Genomic DNA, 20100 nt, shown 5'->3' on the forward strand with positions numbered 1-20100 from the left:
TAAGCTACAGACCTCAAGGTCAGACTGGATTATCGGGGTGACTCTAAATCCACCGTCATGCATCCTGAGAGAGACACAGAGACACACGCAGAGGACAGGGCACGCGAGGACAGGGCACGCGAGGACAGGGCACGCTGCCACACGGAGCTGCGGCCACACGCCCGAAGAGGCTCCGCAAAGGGACGGCCCTGCTGAGACCTTTCTCTCTGGCCCAACTGTGCAGCTTGCTGTTTGAAGCTGCCCACGTAGGGGACACCAACGCCCCCAGGTCACTCACACACCCCTGTCTCGCATAGCTGGTTCTCACTCTGCAGTGGGTGTCAGAATCCGCTGGGCGGGGGGGAGGGGGGTGGTGCGCTCATGAAAATGTGATCACAGTCCCGCCTTCAGAGCTTACGCTGTTGTGGGTGCAGGTGGGGCCTGGGAGGGCATGGCCGACGGGGCCCCAGCGTGGCTGTCCCGGGACCCCACCTGGAGAGCTGCGGCTCTATGTGGCCCCACCAGACTGTGCAAACCGTTCTCTGCCTGGCCTGTCCCCCAAAGACACCGTCCTGGCCCCACAATGCCTCCCCTTCCTGCGGCACTCAGACCCAAGAAGCGCTTCCCCAGGGGACCCCTCCCACACATAAGCGTCTCCGCCTCCGCCGCACTGGGGGTCTGTAGCAGGGCCCCGCACCGCTCTGCTGCACCTCACGTGGCTGGGGTAGGGCTGCTGTTTCTGAGAGAGCTGTTTTTGCTGCTGTTTCTGACGACCTTGAGCACAGGCAGCCTCACAGCCCCCCCCACCCCCCGAGATGGCTTGGGGTCTGACCAGGACCAGGGCTCTCAAGGGCCACCAGGACACCAGCGGCTCGGCAGCCCTGCCTCCCCAGGAGCCCACCCTGCCTCCTCCTTCTGGATGGCCTGTGTCCCCTGGGATTCCCCAGCTTGTGTGCAGTCCTCACCCCTGGATGATGGAACCAGGAAGCAAGGCCTCTGGGAGTAAAGGGGGGTGAGACAAGGGGTCTGCGAGGGGGCTCGTGCCTCACTTGTTCCAGCAGCCCAGCTGGGGGTGCAGACACGTGGGCGAGCACGTCCTCTAGCAGGGCGTGCGTTCCTGGGGGCAGGGGCACCGGATACACCACGGTCTAGAGCCCCCGACCGTCCACCCCCCGAGCTGGTCATCTGCCCGCTCAGTCCCCCAGCATTGCCCTGGGACGGCCTGGTGTCCCAGGCTGGGCCCGGCTGCCCAAGTCTTGACCCCGGCTCTCCACGCACGGTCTGTGTCCCTGCCGCCGAGTCCTGCACCCGCTGGGCCTCAGTTTACCCATCTGTGACATGGGGGTGATGCATTACCAGTCTAAGTGCCCCACAGAGCCCCAGGTGTAGCGAGGTGTGTGTCCTGGTGGCTCACACATACAAACGGCCACGAGTGCTAGCCACCACAGGTTTGGGGGGCCGCAGTTCCTCGGAGGAGGGTCAGTTGTATGGAACGTGGCGAGGCCTGCTTGGAAACTCCCCCAGGAAGACCTTGGATCCCTGCCCCTGAGAGCTTGTGCACTGGCGGGATGACCCAGCGGCTCTCCTCCCCACCCCACCTGGCGGGTCCCCTCGTGGAGGGACTACCCACCGCACAAAGCCCCCCAGGGACCAGGCACTTGGGGCCGGGCCCTCCCCGCCCTCCACCCCCACCGCAGGCCCCGTCGCGTTTCCAAGGGCGGCAGAGGCGTGCTGTGCTGGTGCTGGCGGGGCCTCTGGCTGGAGTCAGCCCTCGTCTCCCAGCTCTGCACAGAGCCAGGGTGCTGAAGGGCGCACCTCCCGAGCTGTGCGGGCAGGACTCCTGACACTGGGCGCCTCTCACGCCAACCTGGGCCCCCCTCAGCCCAGGCAGAGCCTTTCTGGGCCTCCCCCGACCCAGGAGCTGGTTCCCCCGGGCAGGCTGCTCGTGGTTCCTCCTGGCCATGGCTCCACCCTGGCGTGACACGTCCAGCCTGGCACCCCCCACACAAGTCAGGGAGGGGGCGGGGGCAGCTGGGGAGCGGGGAGAGGACCCACAGGTGGGGAGGCGCCACCCACTCCACCTGCCTCAGGGTCCTCAGGCCCGGCCCCAGCTCTGAGTCCCCCCAACCACCTAGTCTCCGGTCAAATCCAGCCGGCTCACGGGCACACATTGGGCACCGGCCTGTTCCAGGCCTGCCCATGCGCCCAGCACCTGCCCTGAGCGCCGAGCGGCCAGACCCTCCCGCACTCCACCTGTCTGCTTCCGCCCAGGAACCGCGACGGCCCCAGTGGATGGACAGAAACCGCAGGGCTCTGGGCAGGGCTGGACGGGTCCCTGGTGGCCCATGAGGCGTCTGAGCTCAAAGCCCCGCCTAGCCTGGGAGCTGGCCAGGTCAGGGAGACAGCCCCGTCCGGCCGCGGTTCTGGGGCGGCAGCTTCCAAGCCCGCCCAGGCTCCGTGGCAGAAGGCCGGACGGCCCAGGATGGCGCCTGGGGCCACCCAGGGAGACCTCGTCCCCGCAGCCTTCCACAGGGGCTGGGCACCTGCTTGCACGTACACACCCCTCGAGGAGACCAAGGCCAGGAGCGCACCATCGGAACCTGGGGTTCAGGCCCAGGCAGAGGCGCCCAGCCCGCTCCCCAACTCACAGAGACTGCAGGCCTGGCAGCTCCCACAGCGCCTCCGCGGGGATCCCTCCCAGCCGGTTGTCCTGCAGCATCCTGTGAGGAGGAGAGGGCTTGAAGGACCCCACCCACAGAGCCCACAGAGCCCAGCCTGAGCCCCGAGCCCCGACTGTCCCCAGGAGTCCACAGGGCCGGGAGGCCACCTCCCAGGGGCTCCGGGGACGAGGCACCCGGGAAGACATGGAGGCAACACCCTGGGCAGCAAAGCGGAAAAGCAGGGCAGGGTCACCCGCCACCACCCCGCCCCCCCCGGCATCCCGGCCCAGAAGATGCCGCGCCTCCTCCCCAGGCCTCAGCCTCCTCTGCAGCCGAGAGCCTGCGGCTTCCCTGGCAAGGGGAGGCTGTGCAGGCGGCCAGGCAAACACCTTTGTAGTGTGCGTGTCTGCAGGGACAACTTGTGGCACCACGTCGGCAAGCCAGCACAGACGACCCCGCAAAAGCAGCACATCCCGCCAGGCACATGAGCTGCTCAGAGGGCTGCCCTCTAGGCCGGCGGGGCTGTGAGTCTGAGAGCGAGAGGGGGAGAAATGCGGACCCCCAACCGACCCCAGGCCCCAGAGCCGTGCTCAGAACACTCAGAAAGCCACTCCAGAGCCCTGGGGCACTGGGCAAGGGGCCTGCTCGCCCGGCTCTAAGGGGGGCCTGAGTGGCCACTGTCTCTGGGGAGTCCTTCCCTGCTGGCCTCTGGGGGCGGGGGGGCGGGTATGCGGGCAGAGCGGAGGTCAGGGAAGAGCTGGGGGCAGGAAGGTGCCCCCAGGCCTGCACACCCACCCTTTTCACCCAGATGTGGGCGGCACCTCTGCTCTGAGGGCACTGGGTAGGGGGGTGCCTTCCTCAACCGCCCCCCAACCCTCAAAGCAGAGGAGGCCTGCAGGCAAAGAGCAGGTGCAAAGGCTGTGGGTGACTGGGGAGTCTTAGGGGTGCCATTGGGTGTCAGTGGAGCGCTACCCTCAGCTCCAGCTGCTGCCCCTCCAGCCACCCAACCCGCGGGGCCAGCACCATGTCTAGGGGGCGGGATTGCAGCTTCAGGAGGCTTTGATTAGCTGCCTAAGGCAGGCGAGGAAGAAAGGCACGTCCATAAGCTGGAGGCTTAGACATGGGACGTGAGTCTCATCTTCTGAAGGCCAGGCAGACAGACCCCCACTCTCCAATATGGCCACAGGCCTGGGCCTGCCCCAGGCAGGGACCACACCCAGCAGGCTGCCCAGGCTGTCTCTGGCTTGGGGGTGCCTCCCTGCCCGGGGGCAGCAGCACTGGGGGAGGTGCAGGACAGACAGACAGAGAGAGGAGGCAAGAAGGACTGAGGGCTGGCGGGAGGCCAAGAGGAGGCAGGTAGGGCCGGGATGGGGCGCCCGCTGGCGGAGCAGGAGCGGGGAGGGGTGGGGCCAGGGCCCCAGGGCCCAGAGCAAGAGTGGGTGAGGGACAACACCAAGCGAGGAGGGAGCCTGGAGGCGGTGGGGCTGCCGACCAGCTGAGAGCAGGAGTCTCCCGGGCAGAGCGGCCAGGGCCACCCACCCACAGACAGCCTGGAGCAGAGAAAAGCCCTCCTTCTAGATGGGTGCAGCCCGGGATAGGCACAGCAGTGGGCTGCGCGGGCGCAGGAGGGCCGAGAGGGGCTGCTCCACATTCAAGGTCAGGAGGGGCGGCCGTGAGGGGACTACCCCTCGTCCAAGGTAAGAGAAACCCAAGTAAGAGGGTAGGTGTTGCGAGAGGGCATCAGAGGCAGACACACTGAAACCATACTCACAGAAATCTAGTCAGTCTAATCACATGGACCACAGCCGTGTCTAGCTCAACGAAACCAAGCCATGCCCGCGGGGCCACCCAAGACGGATGAGTCATGCTGGCGAGGTCTGACAGAATGTGGCCCACTGGAGAAGGGAGTGGCAAACCACTTCAGGATTCTCGCCTTGAGAACCCCATGAACAGTAGGAAAAGGCAAAATGATAGGATACTGAAAGAGGAACTCCCCAGGTCAGTAGGTGCCCAATATGCTACTGGAGATCAGAGGAGAAATAACTCCAGAAAGAATGAAGGGATGGAGCCAAAGCAAAAATAATACCTAGTTGTGGATGTGACTGGTGATAGAAGCAAGATCCGATGCTGTAAAGAGCAATATTGCATAGGAACCTGGAATGTCAGGTCCATGAATCAAGGCAAATTGGAAGTGGTCAAACGAGATGGCAAGGGTGAACGTCGACATTCTAGGAATCACAGAACTGAAACGGACAGGGATGGGTGAATTTAACTCAGATGACCATTATATCTACTACTGCGGGCAGGAATCCCTCAGAAGAAATGGAGTAGCCATCATGGTCAGCAGAAGAGTCCGAAATGCAGTACTTGGATGCAATCTCAGAAATGACAGAATGATCTCTGTTCATCTCCAAGGTGAACCATTCAATATCACAGTTATCCAAGTCTATGCCCCAACCAGTAATGCTGAAGAAGCTGAAGATGAACGGTTCTATGAAGACCTACAAGACCTTTTAGAACTAACACCCAAAAAAGATGCCCTTTTCATTATAGGGGACTGGAATGCAAAAGTAGGAAGTCAAGAGTAATTTGCCTGGAGTAACAGGCAAATTTGGCCTTGGAATGAGGAATGAAGCAGGGCAAAGGCTAATAGAGTTTTGCCAAGAGAACGCACTGGTCATAGCAAACACCCTCTTCCAACAACACAAGAGAAGACTCTACACATGGACATCACCAGATGGTCAACACCGAAATCAGATTGATTATATTCTTTGCAGCCAAAGATGGAGAAGCTCTATACAGTCAGCAAAACAAGACTGGGAGCTGACTGTGGCTCAGATCATGAACTCCTTATTGCCAAATTCAGACTTAAATGGAAGAAAGTAGGGAAAACCACTAGACCATTCAGGAATGACCTAAATCAAATCCCTTATGATTATACAGTGGAAGTGAGAAATAGATTTAAGGGCCTAGATCTGATAGATAGAGTGCCTGATGAACTATGGACGGAGGTTCGTGACTTTGTTCAGGAGACAGGGATCAAGACCATTCTCATGGAAAAGAAATGCAAAAAAAGGAAAATGGCTGTCTGGGGAGGCCTTACAAATAGCTGTGGAAAGAAGAGAAGCAAAAAGCAAAGGAGAAAAGGAAAGATATAAGCATCTGAATGCAGAGTTCCAAAGAATACCAAGAAGAGATAAGAAAGCCTTCTTCAGCGATCAATGCAAAGAAATAGAGGAAAACAACAGAATAGGAAAGACTAGAGATCTCCTCAAGAAAATTAGAGATACCAAGGGAACATTTCATGCAAAGATGGGCTCGATAAAGGACAGAAATGGTATGGGCCTAACAGAAGCAGAAGATATTAAGAAGAGGTGGCAAGATTACACAGAAGAACTGTACAAAAAAAGATCTTCACGACCCAGATAATCATGATGGTGTGATCACTCATCTAGAGCCAGACATCTTGGAATGTGAAGTCAAGTGGGCCTTAGAAAGCATCACTACGAACAAAGCTAGTGGAGGTGATGGAATTCCAGTGGAGCTATTTCAAATCCTGAAAGATGATGCTGTGAAAGTGCTGCACTCAATATGCCAGCAAATGTGGAAAACTCAGCAGTGGCCACAGGACTGGAAAAGGTCAGTTTTCATTCCATTCCCAAAGAAAGGCAATGCCAAAGAATGCTCAAACTACCGCACAATTGCACTCATCTCACATCTCTCAAGAGTCTTCTCCAATACCACAGTTCAAAAGCATCAATCAAGAGATGGGAATACCAGACCACCTGACCTGCCTCTTGAGAAATCTGTATGCAGGTCAGGAAGCAACAGTTAGAACTGCACATGGAACAACAGACTTGTTCCAAATAGGAAAAGGAGGACGTCAAGGCTGTATATTGTCACCCTGCTTATTTAACTTCTATGCAGAGTACATCATGAGAAACGCTGGGCTGGAAGAAGCACAAGCTGGACTCAAGATTGCCGGGAGAAATATCAATAACCTCAGCTATACAGATGACACCACCCTTATGGCAGAAAGTGAAGATGAGCTAAAAAGCCTCTTGATGAAAGTGAAAGAGGAGAGTGAAAAAGTTGGCTTAAAGCTCAACATTCAGAAAACTAAGATCATGGCATCTGGTCCCACCACTTCATGGGAAATAGATGGGGAAAACAGTGGAAACAGTGTCTGACTTTATTTTGGGGGGCTCCAAAATCACTGCAGATGGTGATTGCAGCCATGAAATTAAAAGATGCTTACTCCTTGGAAGAAAAGTTATGACCAATCTAGACAGCATATTAAAAAGCAGAGACATTACTTTGCCAACAAAGGTCCGTCTAGTCAAGGCTATGGTTTTTCCAGTAGTCATGTACGGATGTGAGAGTTGGACCGTGAAGTAAGCTGAGCGCCGAAGAATTGATGCTTTTGAACTGTGGTGTTGGAGAAGACTCTTGAGAGTCTCTTGGACTGCAAGGAGATCCAACCAGTCCATTCTAACGGAGATCAGTCCTGGGTGTTCACTGGAAGGACTGATGCTAAAGCTGAAACTCCAATACTTTGGCCATTTCATGTGAAGAGTTGACTCATTTGAAAAGACCCTGATGCTGGGAGGGATTGGGGGCAGGAGGAGAAGAGGACGACAGAGGATGAGATGGCTGGATGGACTGACTCGATGGACATGAGTCTGAGTGAACTCTGGGAGTTGGTGATGGACAGGGAGGCCTGGTGTGCTGCGGCCCACGGGGTCACACAGTCGGACACAACTGAGCGAGTGAACTGAACTGACCCCTCGGTGACCGCCTTGTGCAAAGAAGGCCGCAGGTCAGGGTGGGGCTGTGGGGGCAGCAGGGCAGGGGGACAGCTCACCGCTGCAGGGGGGCTTCAGGCGCTCCGGGGTCGGCCCCCAGGATCCACTTCGCCCCCAACCCGGGGTCAGGCCCTCCGAGGACCCTCCCCAGCCTGCCCTCGGATCCCCTGCGTGCGTTCGTACTTCCTTTCAGGCATACTCTTCCCAGGGACAGGGCGCGGACTAGGGTCTGGGAGAGGCTGCCTTCACGTCCCCTCCCTCAAGGGGGCTGTGGGGTCAACGAAAGAGCAACACAGGGTCCTCTTCCGTCCTCATGTTCCTTCTGCTTCCAGGACACAGATGCCTGGGAACTGGAGCGGGGGATCCCATACTGCGGCCAGAGAGGAGGGCCGGGGTTCAAAGGGAAGGGCAGTTAAGAAGCCAGTGTGGAGTCTGCTCTGCAGGCGCAGTCCAGCTCCTCCCGGCCTGAGACGCCTGGACCTGCGGGCCACGTTCACGGTTCACCACACTCCCTGACACTGTGGTGTAAGCATCGGGGCTGTTAAACATCTGTTTGCGAACCACCAACTTTCTTACCGACAAGGCAAAAGCAAAGACCTGGAAATAATTAAAGGGAAAAGTGAAGATACGGAAATAAGCAAGCCAGTGGCAAAGCAAGACACAGGCTCTAAGCCTCCATCTGCCCAGAGTCCTCAAAGCTGAGTCTCCACGTAACGTGGGACTTAGACTTACAGGATTTTCAGGCTGCTGAGGCCAGAGAACGCTTGTCCCGGGATGTGCGAGAGGTGGTTCCCCGAGAGGCGCCTGCGAACCAGAGAGAAGAGCGGGTGACGCTGGCGGGCGGCCAGGCAGGGCGGTGGCCCCACGCAGAGTCCCGGGACGCGGGTGGGGAGGGCAGTGGTGAGACTGCCCTGCTGACCTCACAAGGACCCCCACTTGCTGAGGAGGAAACCGAGGCTCAGTTCAGTGTGTGGCATCTGGCAGGCGGCCGGGCAGGGCGGTGGCCCCACGCAGAGTCCCGGGACGCGGGCGGGGAGGGCGGTGGAGAGACTGCCCTGCTGACCTCACAAGGACCCCCACTTGCGGAGGAGGAAACCGAGGCTCAGTTCAGTGTGTGGGCATCTGGCAGGCGGCCGGGCAGGGCGGTGGCCCCACGCAGAGTCCCGGGACGCGGGCGGGGAGGGCGGTGGTGAGACTGCCCTGCTGACCTCACAAGGACCCCCACTTGCAGAGGAGGAAACCGAGGCTCAGTTCAGTGTGTGGGCATCTGGCAGGCCCGATTATCTCCTGGGCCACGTCCACCCACAGTCTGCCCTCTGCTGTCCTGTCGGCAGATGCGTGGGTCTCCCTGAGCCCCAAACTGCACGGCCAAGCCCACTAATCTGGAGAAGAAACGGGCTGTACGCACGAATCTAACACTGTGGTCTAATCAAGCACTTCCACACTGGCCACAAGTGACCATCGACTCCAGAAGGAACAGCTGAGACGGAGCGCGCCCGACACACGTCCCCACCGGAGTCTGCACGGCGCCTGGGGGCCTCCGAAGTCCCCACGGGCATCGCCAGGACTCAGCTCCCAGAGGCCTGCTGACCTGGGAGCTGGGCTGGCACAGCTCAGAGGCTGTCTTTCTTAATCTCTCCACTGAGAGTCTCGAGTTGACATTTATTGTTTTTCCTTTCGTTTTGCTTATTTATTTTACTTAATCTCATCTCATTTCCCTTTATTTCATTTCCCTTTTTCATTTCATTTCACTTTATTTTTTTATTTCCCTTTATTTCATTTTTTTCTCTTTATTTGGTGGAATCTTCATTTTGCTTATTTTACTTCATTTTATTTCATCTCATCTCATTTCCCTTTATTTTATTTCACTTTATTTCATTTCCTTTTCATTTTTTATTTCCCTTTATTTCATTTCCCTTTATTTCATTTTTTTCTCTTTATTTGGTGGAATCTTCATTTTGCTTATTTTACTTTATCTTATTTCATCTCATCTCATTTCCCTTTATTTCACTTTATTTCCTTTAATTTCACTTTATTTCATTTCCTTTTCATTTCATTTTTTATTTCCCTTTATTTCATTTTTTCTGTTATTTCATTTCCCTTTATTTCATTTCCCTTTATTTCATTTTATTTATTTCCATTTCATATTTAATTTCCTTTTCACTTTTTTCATTTCCTTTCTCTTTATTTCATTTCATTTCTCTTTATTTCATTTTTTATTTCCCTTTATTTCACTTTACTTCCCTTTATTTCATTTTTTATTTCGCTTTATTTCTTTTTTTTTCTCTTTATTTGGTGGAATCTTCATTTTGTGACATGCGGGCTTCTCTCAAAACTTCCTGTTTCAAAAAAGGTGCTGTGACCTTTGGGGTGTCCATGCTTGGGTTCCGTACGAGGGCATTTTTGCCTCCAAAATGGGCCAACAAGCCCCTCGGGGACTGGAGGACAGAGGACCAGCCCCGGGCTCAGGCTGCGCGCGTCACCAGCCCCCTCCTCGGCCTCGCTGTCCCTTCCCCTGAGAACTGCCCATGGTTCCTCCAAGGGGCCTCTCCCTGCTCCGGGCCAACGCTCGTCCTGACCCCAAGAGTCAGCGTCCACTAGGCGTTGCTCATGCGCTTGGGCAGGGCAGGGTGCCCTCGGGGGCCTGTCCAAGGGCCAGTAGGAGGGCTGGGGGCGGGGGGAAGGGCTCAGGGTGCAGGTGGAGTGGTGAGTGTTTGGAACCGGGAGCCTGTGATCTGAGAGCTTAAGCGAAACCAGCAGAACCCCAAGATTGATGGTGCCCAACATGAACCAGCAGGCTGGAGTCCTGGGGATCAGGCAAGGAGGAGGGCGGGGTGGGAAGAGGGTGGCCTGGCTTCCCCGAGGAGACAGGAGGCGCTCGGCCGAGGGGCTGACTCACTCATGCACGGCACTAGCTCGTCCGACCAGCAGGCAGGCTTCTAGGCTGTCGGAAGGGACCAACCAGGGAGGGCTTCCTGGAGGAAGTGGGCCTTGCGTTGGCCCTGATAAGAGTAGAGCGATAACCTGCTAGGCTGGAGGGGAAACTGGCTCCCATGGAGCACAGCTGGCTGGTGGGCTTGGGCCAGGTGAGAGAGGGTCCTTGAAGCGGCTTTTCCGGGTTGTGGCGAACCAGAGAAGGCTTGTGAGCTGGTGAGAGCCACCCACAATGGACAGAGTGTATCAGAGAGAGGGCAGCGGTCTGCCCTTATGCGCTGGGCAGCCCCCAGAGGAGGCGACGTAAAGGGGGGAGGGGGACGAGGGCGCACTCGCTGCAGGGAAGAACCACCAGGACAGGGACTGGCCAGCGGCCAGACCCGGGGGACAAGGGCAGGTCAAGGACAGCCCCAAGGAAAGGGACTTCCCTGGTGGCTCAGCTGGTAAAGAATCCGCCTGGCATTTGGGAGACCCGGGTTCGATCCCTGGGTTGGGAAGATTCCCTGCAGAAGGGAAAGGCTACCTACCCACTCCACTATTCTGGCCAGGACCGTATAGTCCATAGAGTCGCAAAAAGACCCAGCAACCCTCATTTTCAAGGAAAGGAGAAGTGTTGACAGAAAGCTGGTCAGCTTCAAGGAGGTAGAGGCTCACGTCCGAGTTCCTGGGTCCACGCTGCCCCAACTCAGCCTCACACCTCGGCAGGCGGTGCTGACCCTCTCTCAAAACAGCTCCTTCCGCCGGACTCCCCCTCTCCCCAGGGAGCCCAGTGCCCTGGTGTCAGAGGTTACAGTACCCCCTCCAGCCCTTCCCGACAGCCCCTCCCACCCCCGACCAAGGCCTCTACTCACAGCTCCTCCAGGAAGCGCAGGTGGCGGAAGACGCCAGGCCAGAGTTCCGTGAGGTTGTTCATGCTCAGGTCTCTGCGAGACAGAAGCAGGCAGATGAGCAGACCGTGTCACCCAGGCGTGCGGTGCTCCCCGAGGCTCTCTCCTCCCAGTGGGATGGGCCATGATGAGAGCCGAGGAGGAAGCTGACCCCCCAGCAGGGATGAGCCAGAGAAAAGTTCACAGAACGTTAGAGCAGGATGGGGCTACTCAACACGCAGGACTCCTGTGGACGCTTTATCCAAGCCCCCATGGGCTCCTGGGACCATCCCCAGACTGGCCAGCGAGATTCGACGGCCCTCTAGGCCTGCAGTCTCTCTCTCCTGCTGTCCCCCCACCGCACCCCCAGGCTCCTTCACCTCTTCTCCATCCAGAGGGCATGGGATCCTACCGAGTCCCGCCTAGACTAGCTGCCTTCCCACATTATGAGACCCTGAGGGTGGCTTCCGCGCCACGCCTCCGAGGTACCCTGCACACAGATGATCACGGCAGGACAGCCAGCATCTGCTGGAGGTCCACTCTGCCCAGCGCCAGCAGCCCTTTATCCAAACAATCCTACTGAATTCTCCCAACGACCCCAAGGTGGATACCAATGTTGCTTGCACTTTACACTGAGAAAGCAGAGGAAAGACTGAAGCCAACTCTCTCCTCGATTTACCCACCTGACTGAGGGCTCTTAACTACTCTCTCAGTCACCAAGTCCATAAAAACGGGGGAACGCCCCCAAACTCCTAGGGTCCTTGTACGGATTAAGTGAGCCAGTGCCTACAGACTGCCTGCCAGAACGGGCATAGCATCCCCTCCGCCTCCTGCCCCTCAATGACCAGTGGGCAAGAGCCCCACAGTCTGCGGCCGGCCGGCCCCAGGGTCTTCCTCCCAGCCCGCGCCGGAGACTGCATGCGTGCGTCTCAAATCTTGAGATCCCTCACAGCAGCCACTGGCCTCTGTCAGCTCCCTCCTCCCAGGGATGCACTTTCACCGCAAACCCCAGGGTCTCCATTTCCTGCAAGAAATGCCTGTGCTGAGGTGTGTGCTGGACGCGGGGTGTGGGGCAGGAGCTGGGGGCCCAGCTTCCACGGATGCAAACGCTGTTGAGGCGCCAGCGTTTTATCCCTGGTAAAGCGGGACAGATCATGAGGAAGGCAGGCGCCCCGTGCGGGCAGAGGCGAGGGGCCGGCGGCTCCCCTCCCGCCGCACCCGAGGCCCCGACCCACCGTCCAAGACGGGGGCCGGCGGCCACAGAGCCGCGGGGCGCGCAGGGCAGCGACGGGAGCGGAAAGCGCGGCCCGGGAGCCCAGGCGCGGAGCCTCCTGCGGGACCCGGGCCGGCGCACCGTCGGCCCGGCGGGAGGAGCCGAGGAGCCGCGGAGCCGGCACCCCTGGACGCGCGCCGAGCGCCTCCGGACGTGCCTCCACACGCGCTCGCGGGGCGTGTGACTCAGGCCCCGCCGCTGAGCCGTCGCCCCGGGGGCCGCAGCGCCGCGGCTCTGATGCGGCTCCAGGCCCCCCACCCGCCCCGGGCCCGTGCGGAGAGCGGCCTCATTGTTCTCCCCGGCAGGAGCCGCCCGCCCCGCGCCGCCCGCGTCCCGCCGGGACAGCGCCCAGCCCAGCTGCGCGGCTCCGGGGCGCCGGCGCCAAGGAGGGGCGGGGGAAGCGCGGGCCGCTCGGCGGGGCGGAGGCGCCGCGGCCGCGGGAGAGCCGCCGGGCACGCGCGGTGCGCGGGGCTCCGGGCGCGCGCTTGTGCACGCGCGCGGCACGCCCAGTCCGCGCTCTCCACGACCGGCCCCCTCTGGGGGACGCTCAGCCGTCTCGCCCCCCGGGTCGAACCCTTCTTGGCTGTGACCCCGGGCGAGCGGAGGGGCTCCGACCCGGCCGGGGAAGCGCAGGCTGCTTGGCGCGGCTCGGCGCCCCGCTCGCGGGCGGACTGCACACCAACGCCCGGCCCCGAACGCCACCGCGGCGCCGCCGCCCCACGAGCGCGGGCAGCGCGCGCGCACGCAGCACGCACTGCACGCACCACGCACACGCATGCACGCACGGCTCCCGGGGTGTGCTGCTCTCAGACGCGCAGGTTTGGCTGAAGACTGCACGCTGGCCGCGCGGCACCGCCTGCCCGCGCGCTGCGCCTGGCCCGCTGCCTCTCTCAGCTCGAAAGCAGGGCGAGGCTGGGTGCCTCCCGCCACGCGGCCTGTCCCAGCAGCCCTCGGGGCGCTCCGGGCGCCTGGCTGCACTCGGCCCGGGCCAGGCCGGTAGAGGGTCGACGGGCGAGCCTGGCAGCCTGCACGCAGGAGCGTCCTCAGCGCTCGGCCCTGGGTGGCCCGGACCACCAGGGAGCTGGGAGAGGCAGCGTCGCCGTGGAGACCAGAAGGAGCCGGGGGACTCGGGGGCAGAGAGCAGGAGGGCCCGAAACTAGGCCGGGTTGGGGTGGCAGGAGGCCCGCCGCTGGGGTCATCGGGCCGACACCTAAGTGCCCTTCGGGACTTGTTCAGTGCGATTTCCTGTGAGCAGAGGACAAGCCCTGTTCCTGCGAGGCGGGCCTGGGAGGACTGTCCCCACCGGGGGCAGAGGCCGGGACGCAGGGTCCATCTCTTCCAGGAGATGAGCCCCTCTCCCCCGGCCGCGCCCCGGGCTATCTCCTCTGAGAGGCCCTCCCCCCAGAGCTGAGCGGGGCCCTGCGTCCTGCGCGTTTGTTCAGGCTCCTGCAGGGGCGTTAGCTGGGCGCTGCCCTTCCCCGCCAGCAGCCAGCTGCGCTGACCAGCCTGCAGGCCTGCTTGTGCTGGCTGACTCCCGGCAGCCTCGCTCTTCCCATATGTGAGATGGGGATGTACTTGCTGGAGCTGAGTGAGAAACACAGGAGTCAATGAACAAACCAGTTAGGAAAACACAGGGCCCGCTCAGCAGGCCTTCATAACATCCTGGCCCTGACGAATCATGATGCTCAGGGCTCAGTACCCCGTGACCCTGGCTCCTGCTCGGGGACGGCTCACTCTCAGGCCTGGGGCACCTGGCACATGGGCTGCAGCACACACAGTGAAGGACCCCAGCCTGGCCCCACTGTCTTCCTGGAGGCTCCGAACCAGCCGACACAGAGCTGTCTCAGAGTTCTGCACATTTCCCAACAAGGGCATGACTCCAGCACCAGTTGTTAGACACACCACAGCACCACCTCGGGCTCTCCGCTTCAGACAAACTCCTCTGTGAGAACAATGCTGTATTTTTAAACAAAGGGGCTATTGCTCGATTCCTGCCTGTCTTGGCTCCTGTTTGTAACACAGCCTCTTGCTAGGGTTCGAGAAGGACGTGGGCGGCCGGGGGTGGGGAAGACAGATGCTGCTGGGGAGCGCTGGCATCTGACCTAGAGGTCAATAGGGGGTTCCCCTGGTTTCCAAGCCAAGACAAGGCTTGTGCATGTCATATGGAACCGGGGAGAGACAGGAAACCCAGAGGGTCATCAGGTGACCCAGTTAATCCAGGTAGGCAGGAGGGATAAAGCCAGGGAAGGCGACATTCCTGAAAGTCAGGTGAGAGGGGAGAAAGTAGATTTCAGCCCTGGATTGTAAACCCACAGGAGTCAGGGAATGGTGCTCACTCTGTCTGCTCCAAGCGACAGCAGAGGAAGGAGACGGGGCCGGAAGAGGCCAGAGGCGCCTCCTGCTCAAGGATGCTGCATTCGGACATCGAGGTTTGGCACCAACGTCAAGCCACACCCTCATTTCCACCTCTTCTTGGAAAAGGGAAAGTGCCGCTGGACCAGCAGGAGAGGGTGCGGATGCCTGGGTGAGGGGAGGAGGGTGGCCTCGGAGATGGAGAGGGTCCCAGGCTGACCTGACTCTCAGCCCTGCAGGAACCCCTAAGTGGGGGAGCCAGGCTGTCCCAGGCTCAGGGGACATGTCTGCTGGGCAAAGCGATCAGGCCGGGAGGTCCCAAGGCCTCTGCCCGGCCAGTTCCCTGCCCCAGTGGCCAGGGCTGGCCCCTCGGCCTCCCTCCACTAAGCCCGGAGCGGGCGCGGGCTCTGCAGAGAGCAGTCAGGACAGGCCGCCTGGGTGTCTGCTTCCCTATGCCACACACACACAGGCCAGCGGGACGCCACGGGCCCCCTCGGCAGCCGCACGCAGCCTAGGTAGGCGACGGGCCTCCCCCCCACCAGATGGTTCAGACCTCCACCGCCTGCACTGACTGTTCACACCTCAGGTCATTAAATCAGAGTGGAAACGCAGTGCCTCGTCTACACCTGCCACACGTGGCTAGCAGTTGCCACACCGGACGGAGCAGACACAGGGCGCGTCCTTGGCGTCCTGTCGGAGGTCCTGGGATGGCCCTGCCGTCGGCCCATTCCCCTCTTCATCTCCGCTCTCTGCCGGCTGCGTGACTGGGCGAGAGACCTCAGCTCTCCCCACGCCATCTCCTCGCTAGGAAAGCGCTTCACCAGCGCTGGGCACCCTGAAAGCAACTCCGCGCCTGGCAGCTGCCCACCGTGGTCCAGCGCACGCACCTCCGACCCCCAGCCGCTTAGCGCCCTCCAGCTTGTGAAGCGCCTGCAGTGTATCAGGCCCCGCGCCACGTGCTGAAGCTGCCGACCCAACAGTGTGGGACCCCCTCAGGGCCCAGTCAGGTGGCACAGTGAGACGAGTGGGCAGTGGCGCGGGCGGGGCTGGACCTCACAGCGCCTGGGTGTGGCCGCTGACCCCTGCAGGCTCAGCAGAGGCTGGCATCCCCATGGCGCTGGTCTCCCGACACGACGGCTGCCTCATCATCACACATGCAGCGCCGAGCGGTGGGTGCTCCCCAGGCAGCTCCGACCAAGACTGACCCGGAGCCAAGAGTCCACTTGGGGGTCCCCCTAGATCCTGCCCAGCTCAGCACCCTCCACTCACCAGCGCTGCCTTCCAGCCCTGCCCTGACCTTCCCCCTGTCCGTCTCTGGAGGTGTGAGGTGGGAATCTGTCCTCCCTGTGGGCCCAGAGCCCCTCAGAGAGGGGGCTGGGGCATCCCATCAGGTCAGAGGTCCTCCAGGGCACCCAAGAGACGGGGTGGGGCAGGGGCAGAGGGCAGGCTGAGGACCGGGCAGCCCTGGGCCGGGCAGGAGGCAGTGCGCTCTCCGTGCTGAGCAGACCGCAGCCCTGGGCCCCGCTTGTGGAGCTGAAGCTCCGGCCTTTGCTTCTCTGGCTCAGCTGCACTTTGCTACATTGACTCAGTGGCAGGAGTGTCTGGGGGAAGCTGGAGAGGCCCTGTATTCCGAGTCCCTCCCCCCCCCGCCCCCTCCCCCCCCCTGCCCCTCCCAGCTGGGTGCCCTCCTCTGGCATCAGGACTGCGGTCCCAGCAGCTGCCCTGGCCACCCTCGTCCATCCCGGCCGGATGGTTCTCTAGAGTCTCAGCTCGAGTCTGAGGGACTCAGAGCACCAAGAGCCACCTTTGCAGGGAGGGACCATCGTGCAGATGCCGATCAGGGCAGGGACCCTCCAAGGCCGCCCGGGAGGCCCCCGCCCATGCAGGTGCCGTCTGGAGCCGCTCGCACAGCCTTGGCCTCATTCCGTCTAATCCTTTCATCAGGCCGGGAGAGAAGTTCTTTATTTCCTTTTCAATGCAGAAAGGAAGACTCGGAAATATCAAGTTACTGCCCGTCTAGTCACAGTAAGAGGCTTGGTTCTGCTGAGCCCAGCCGGGCCCGCGCCTGCCCCAGCCGCCGGAGGCTGAAAGGTGCGCGGTGGGGGCGGCGGCCAGGAACAAAGGAGGGATTGGGCCTCTGGGTCCCACTGGCCCAGCTGCCAGGACTGGTGGAACTTTCCAGAGCCCAGCCCTGCTGTCTCTCCCCGGGGAGGTCCTGCCGGCCTGCAGAGCCTCTCCTGTCCTTCCGCCCAGAGCCCCCAGCCCCTGGCCCGGCGGGATCCGCCGTGTCCTGTGTGAGTCATCGCCCGCCCGCCACCTTCTCCGTCCCCTAGAGAAGCTCTGACAACCCGCCCCCTCCCAGCTCCTGCCCGTCTGGGCCACAGGCTCGGGAAATGAGGGTCGACTAGCAGCCCCGCGGAAGAAGGGGCCCCACCAGACGCCCAGCTCTCTCCCTCGTGCTGCGCTTGGACTGGCCGTCTCCCGAGGGGGACGCAGTCTGTGGGCTCCGGGTCTGACCTTGGCCTGTCTGCTTTCCAGGTGCTTGATGTGACCAAGTCATGTTTCCTGTGTTTTGGTTTCCGCACCGACACCTGTCGCACTTTTGGGGAGCTGTGCGGGGATCAGCCCTGCCCACGGGTGCCCAGCTCCCACCCTCAGCCGCCCTCACCCCCAGAGCCCTCGTCTGAAGAAGCTGCTCCTTGGGTTACTTCGGGGGGATGCGGGAGGGTGCTCTGGCCCTGCCCTGCCCTTAGGAGCCACCAGCTGCCGCTGCAGCCTCCAGAGAGTGCCGCCTGCCTCACCCCTCATCTTCCCACCTTTGATCCTCCGATCTCTGGCCTTGGTCCCCCAGCCAAAGGCATTCCTGTCTCCTGGCTCCTCTAAGGAGAGCAAACGGCTGGGCGCCCCGTCCCCCGGGCTTCCTTCTTCCCTGTGTTGTGGGCATAGCCAGGACTCCTGCAGAGGCCCTGGGACCAAGAAATAGCCCGGTCCCTAGGAAGGGGGTTGTCTGGAGGGAAAGAGGGCATGGGAAAGGGCCGACTACTGGGCCACCACTGGGCGTGGTGCCCTGGGCCAGACACGCTGGAAGGGTGCCATCGGCCTTGTTCCTTGTTCCAGCACCTCACGTGCAGAGCTGAGCCGAGCTCCGGAGGTGTGCGTTGGGGTGTGCACACAAGGGAGGGGGTGGGCACACAAGGAGGGGATGGGCACACGAGGAGGGGGTGGGCACACCCTGCCCTCAGGAAGCTGCAGTCCAAGGACACGTTCAGACCACAGGCACAGCTGGACGTTAGTGCTGGAGGAACCCCATGCCTGGGAACCAGGACACAGGCAGGGAGGGCTTCCTGGAGGAAGGCCACGAAGGACAAGGTAGCCCTGAGAAAGCGGCCTGGCTGAGAGCATGGCCGAGGCGACACCTGGGCAGCCGGGCAGCCGCAGAGATGGTGCGGTGGGCTGAGCAGAGGTCCTCAGAGACGTGTTGGGGTCCTGATCCCAGGACCTGTGGGAGAGGGTCTTCCCCATAAACGTAAGTGAAGCATCTGAGGTGGAGGAGCCTCTGGGTGGCCCCGAGTGCGGGTGCCGAAGAGGCGCAGACACACACGGGGGTGGGCGGCAGCTGGAGCGATGTGTCCCCGGGCCCAGTGGCCAGCAGCCCCGGGAGGTAGAGGCCGAGGCCCTGCGGACACCGCCCGGCTCCGGGCCTGGGGACAGGAGCCCGGCATGATGCCGGGAGCACTTGGATGGGCCTCCGTACACCTCACACCCTCCCGATCCTCCCCGCCCCGGGGAGCGCCCTCCTGACACCCTGGACCACAGCCCCACCCAACGCCCTTCCACCTGGAGCAGCCTCTGGGGTCTGCTGTGACCTGGCAGTTCTGTGTGTCTGTGTGTCCCAGACCTCCGCCCAGAACGGCCCCAGCAGCCCCGTCCCGAAAGCCCCAAACCACAGGGTCTGTGCACGGCGCCCGTGTCCACGTGGTAAAGAATGGGCAGCCGTGGGAGCAGGGCTTGCGGGTCTTCACACAAGGGGCCAGACACAGCCCTGCTCCGTCCACACCAAGGCCAAGCATAGGCGAGAGAGGCCATGGCTGAAGCTGCCCCGGGGCTCGGGGAGAGCTGGTACCAGCGGCGGGGAGGCTGTTGCTACTCCATTTCCTGATCTGGGCACTGGGGTTGGGAAGATCCCCCGGAGAAGGAAATGGCAATCCACTCCAGGACTATTGCCTGGAAAATCCCATGGACAGAGGAGCCTGGTAGGCTACAGCCCATGGGATCGCAGAGAGTGGGACACGACTGAGCGACTTCACTTCACTTTACCCCAGTGTACTCAGCTGGTGGAAATTTACCAGTACACATTTGCCAAAGGTACACTTTTCTGTGAGTACACGCCACATAAACAAAAGTTAAACAATCAGAGAGGGGGAGCTCATTCTGAACGCCCTCCAGGAACGCAGTGCCGGCTGAGGGCTCCCGCTGGGTTTCCTGGTCACGCTGCCCAGCCTTCACCTCGCGGGACTGAAGCAGGAAGTGCGTTTCCGTGTGTTCACCTCCTTCTCCTGGGTGTCCCCGGCATACCTGCCGAGAGTTGCCGCAGGGCCAGCGGCACACTGTTCTGGGTCACCCCCAGAGGTCCCTGGCCACAGGTCCCAGCACCCTGGGTGGTCCCAGGAGCCCCTGTGGGATGCACTCTCCCCACAGCGGCCCCCTGCCCTGAGCCTGGCACCTGCAGGGTGGCGCCCGCTGGCCCACCAGCCCCCAACCTCCCCAGGCACGGACGCGGCGCAGACTCGAGCCCAGAGCCCCCGGCCCCCTCCTGAGCTGGAGGAGCCCTCTCTGCACCCGCGCTTCTGTCCCCGCTCCTTGGTCCTGGGCTCGAGGTTTCTCTTCTAAGAAGCGGTAGAGGCAGTGACGGACAGGCCGGCGCTCCCAAGTGGCGGGTTCATGGGGCAGAACTCTCACTCTCACAAAACCCGAGCCCGGCCGCAGGCTGGCCGACTGGCAGCTCAGTCTGGCTCTATCCTCACCGCGGCTACGCGTGTGGATGCCACCCCTCGGACCTGCAGGGGGGCCAGGCCACACCGCCCCCAGTTGGGAGGCTGCCCTCCAGCCCAGCCGGCTCTCGAGAGCGCTCCACGCCACCTGTGTGTTCATTTACGGCCTTGCTCATCCCAGCGACGGCTTTGGGCATCACGTAAAGGGTGACCCCAGCCAGCTGGGAGACAGACAGTGAA

At 61.2% G+C, this 20100-nt stretch overlaps 1 protein-coding gene across 2 annotated transcripts in view; it reads right to left on the reverse strand.

Moving 5' to 3' along the window:
* LGR6 (leucine rich repeat containing G protein-coupled receptor 6) overlaps positions 1 to 11377 on the reverse strand; it is a 68429-nt gene extending 57052 nt beyond the window's left edge. For both annotated transcript variants that reach the window (XM_069545046.1, XM_069545048.1), the window contains exons 1-3: positions 11230 to 11377; positions 8177 to 8248; positions 2628 to 2699 (exon numbers count right to left, since the gene is read on the reverse strand). In XM_069545046.1, the coding sequence (XP_069401147.1) occupies positions 2628 to 2699; positions 8177 to 8248; positions 11230 to 11291 (206 nt within the window). In that variant the 5' untranslated portion in view covers positions 11292 to 11377. The remainder of the gene's footprint in view (positions 1 to 2627; positions 2700 to 8176; positions 8249 to 11229) is intronic.
* Between the last annotated feature and the right edge of the window lie 8723 nt (positions 11378 to 20100).

The sequence above is a fragment of the Ovis canadensis genome, chromosome 12 (genome assembly GCF_042477335.2).
Source record: "Ovis canadensis isolate MfBH-ARS-UI-01 breed Bighorn chromosome 12, ARS-UI_OviCan_v2, whole genome shotgun sequence".
Classification (NCBI taxonomy): domain Eukaryota; kingdom Metazoa; phylum Chordata; class Mammalia; order Artiodactyla; family Bovidae; genus Ovis; species Ovis canadensis.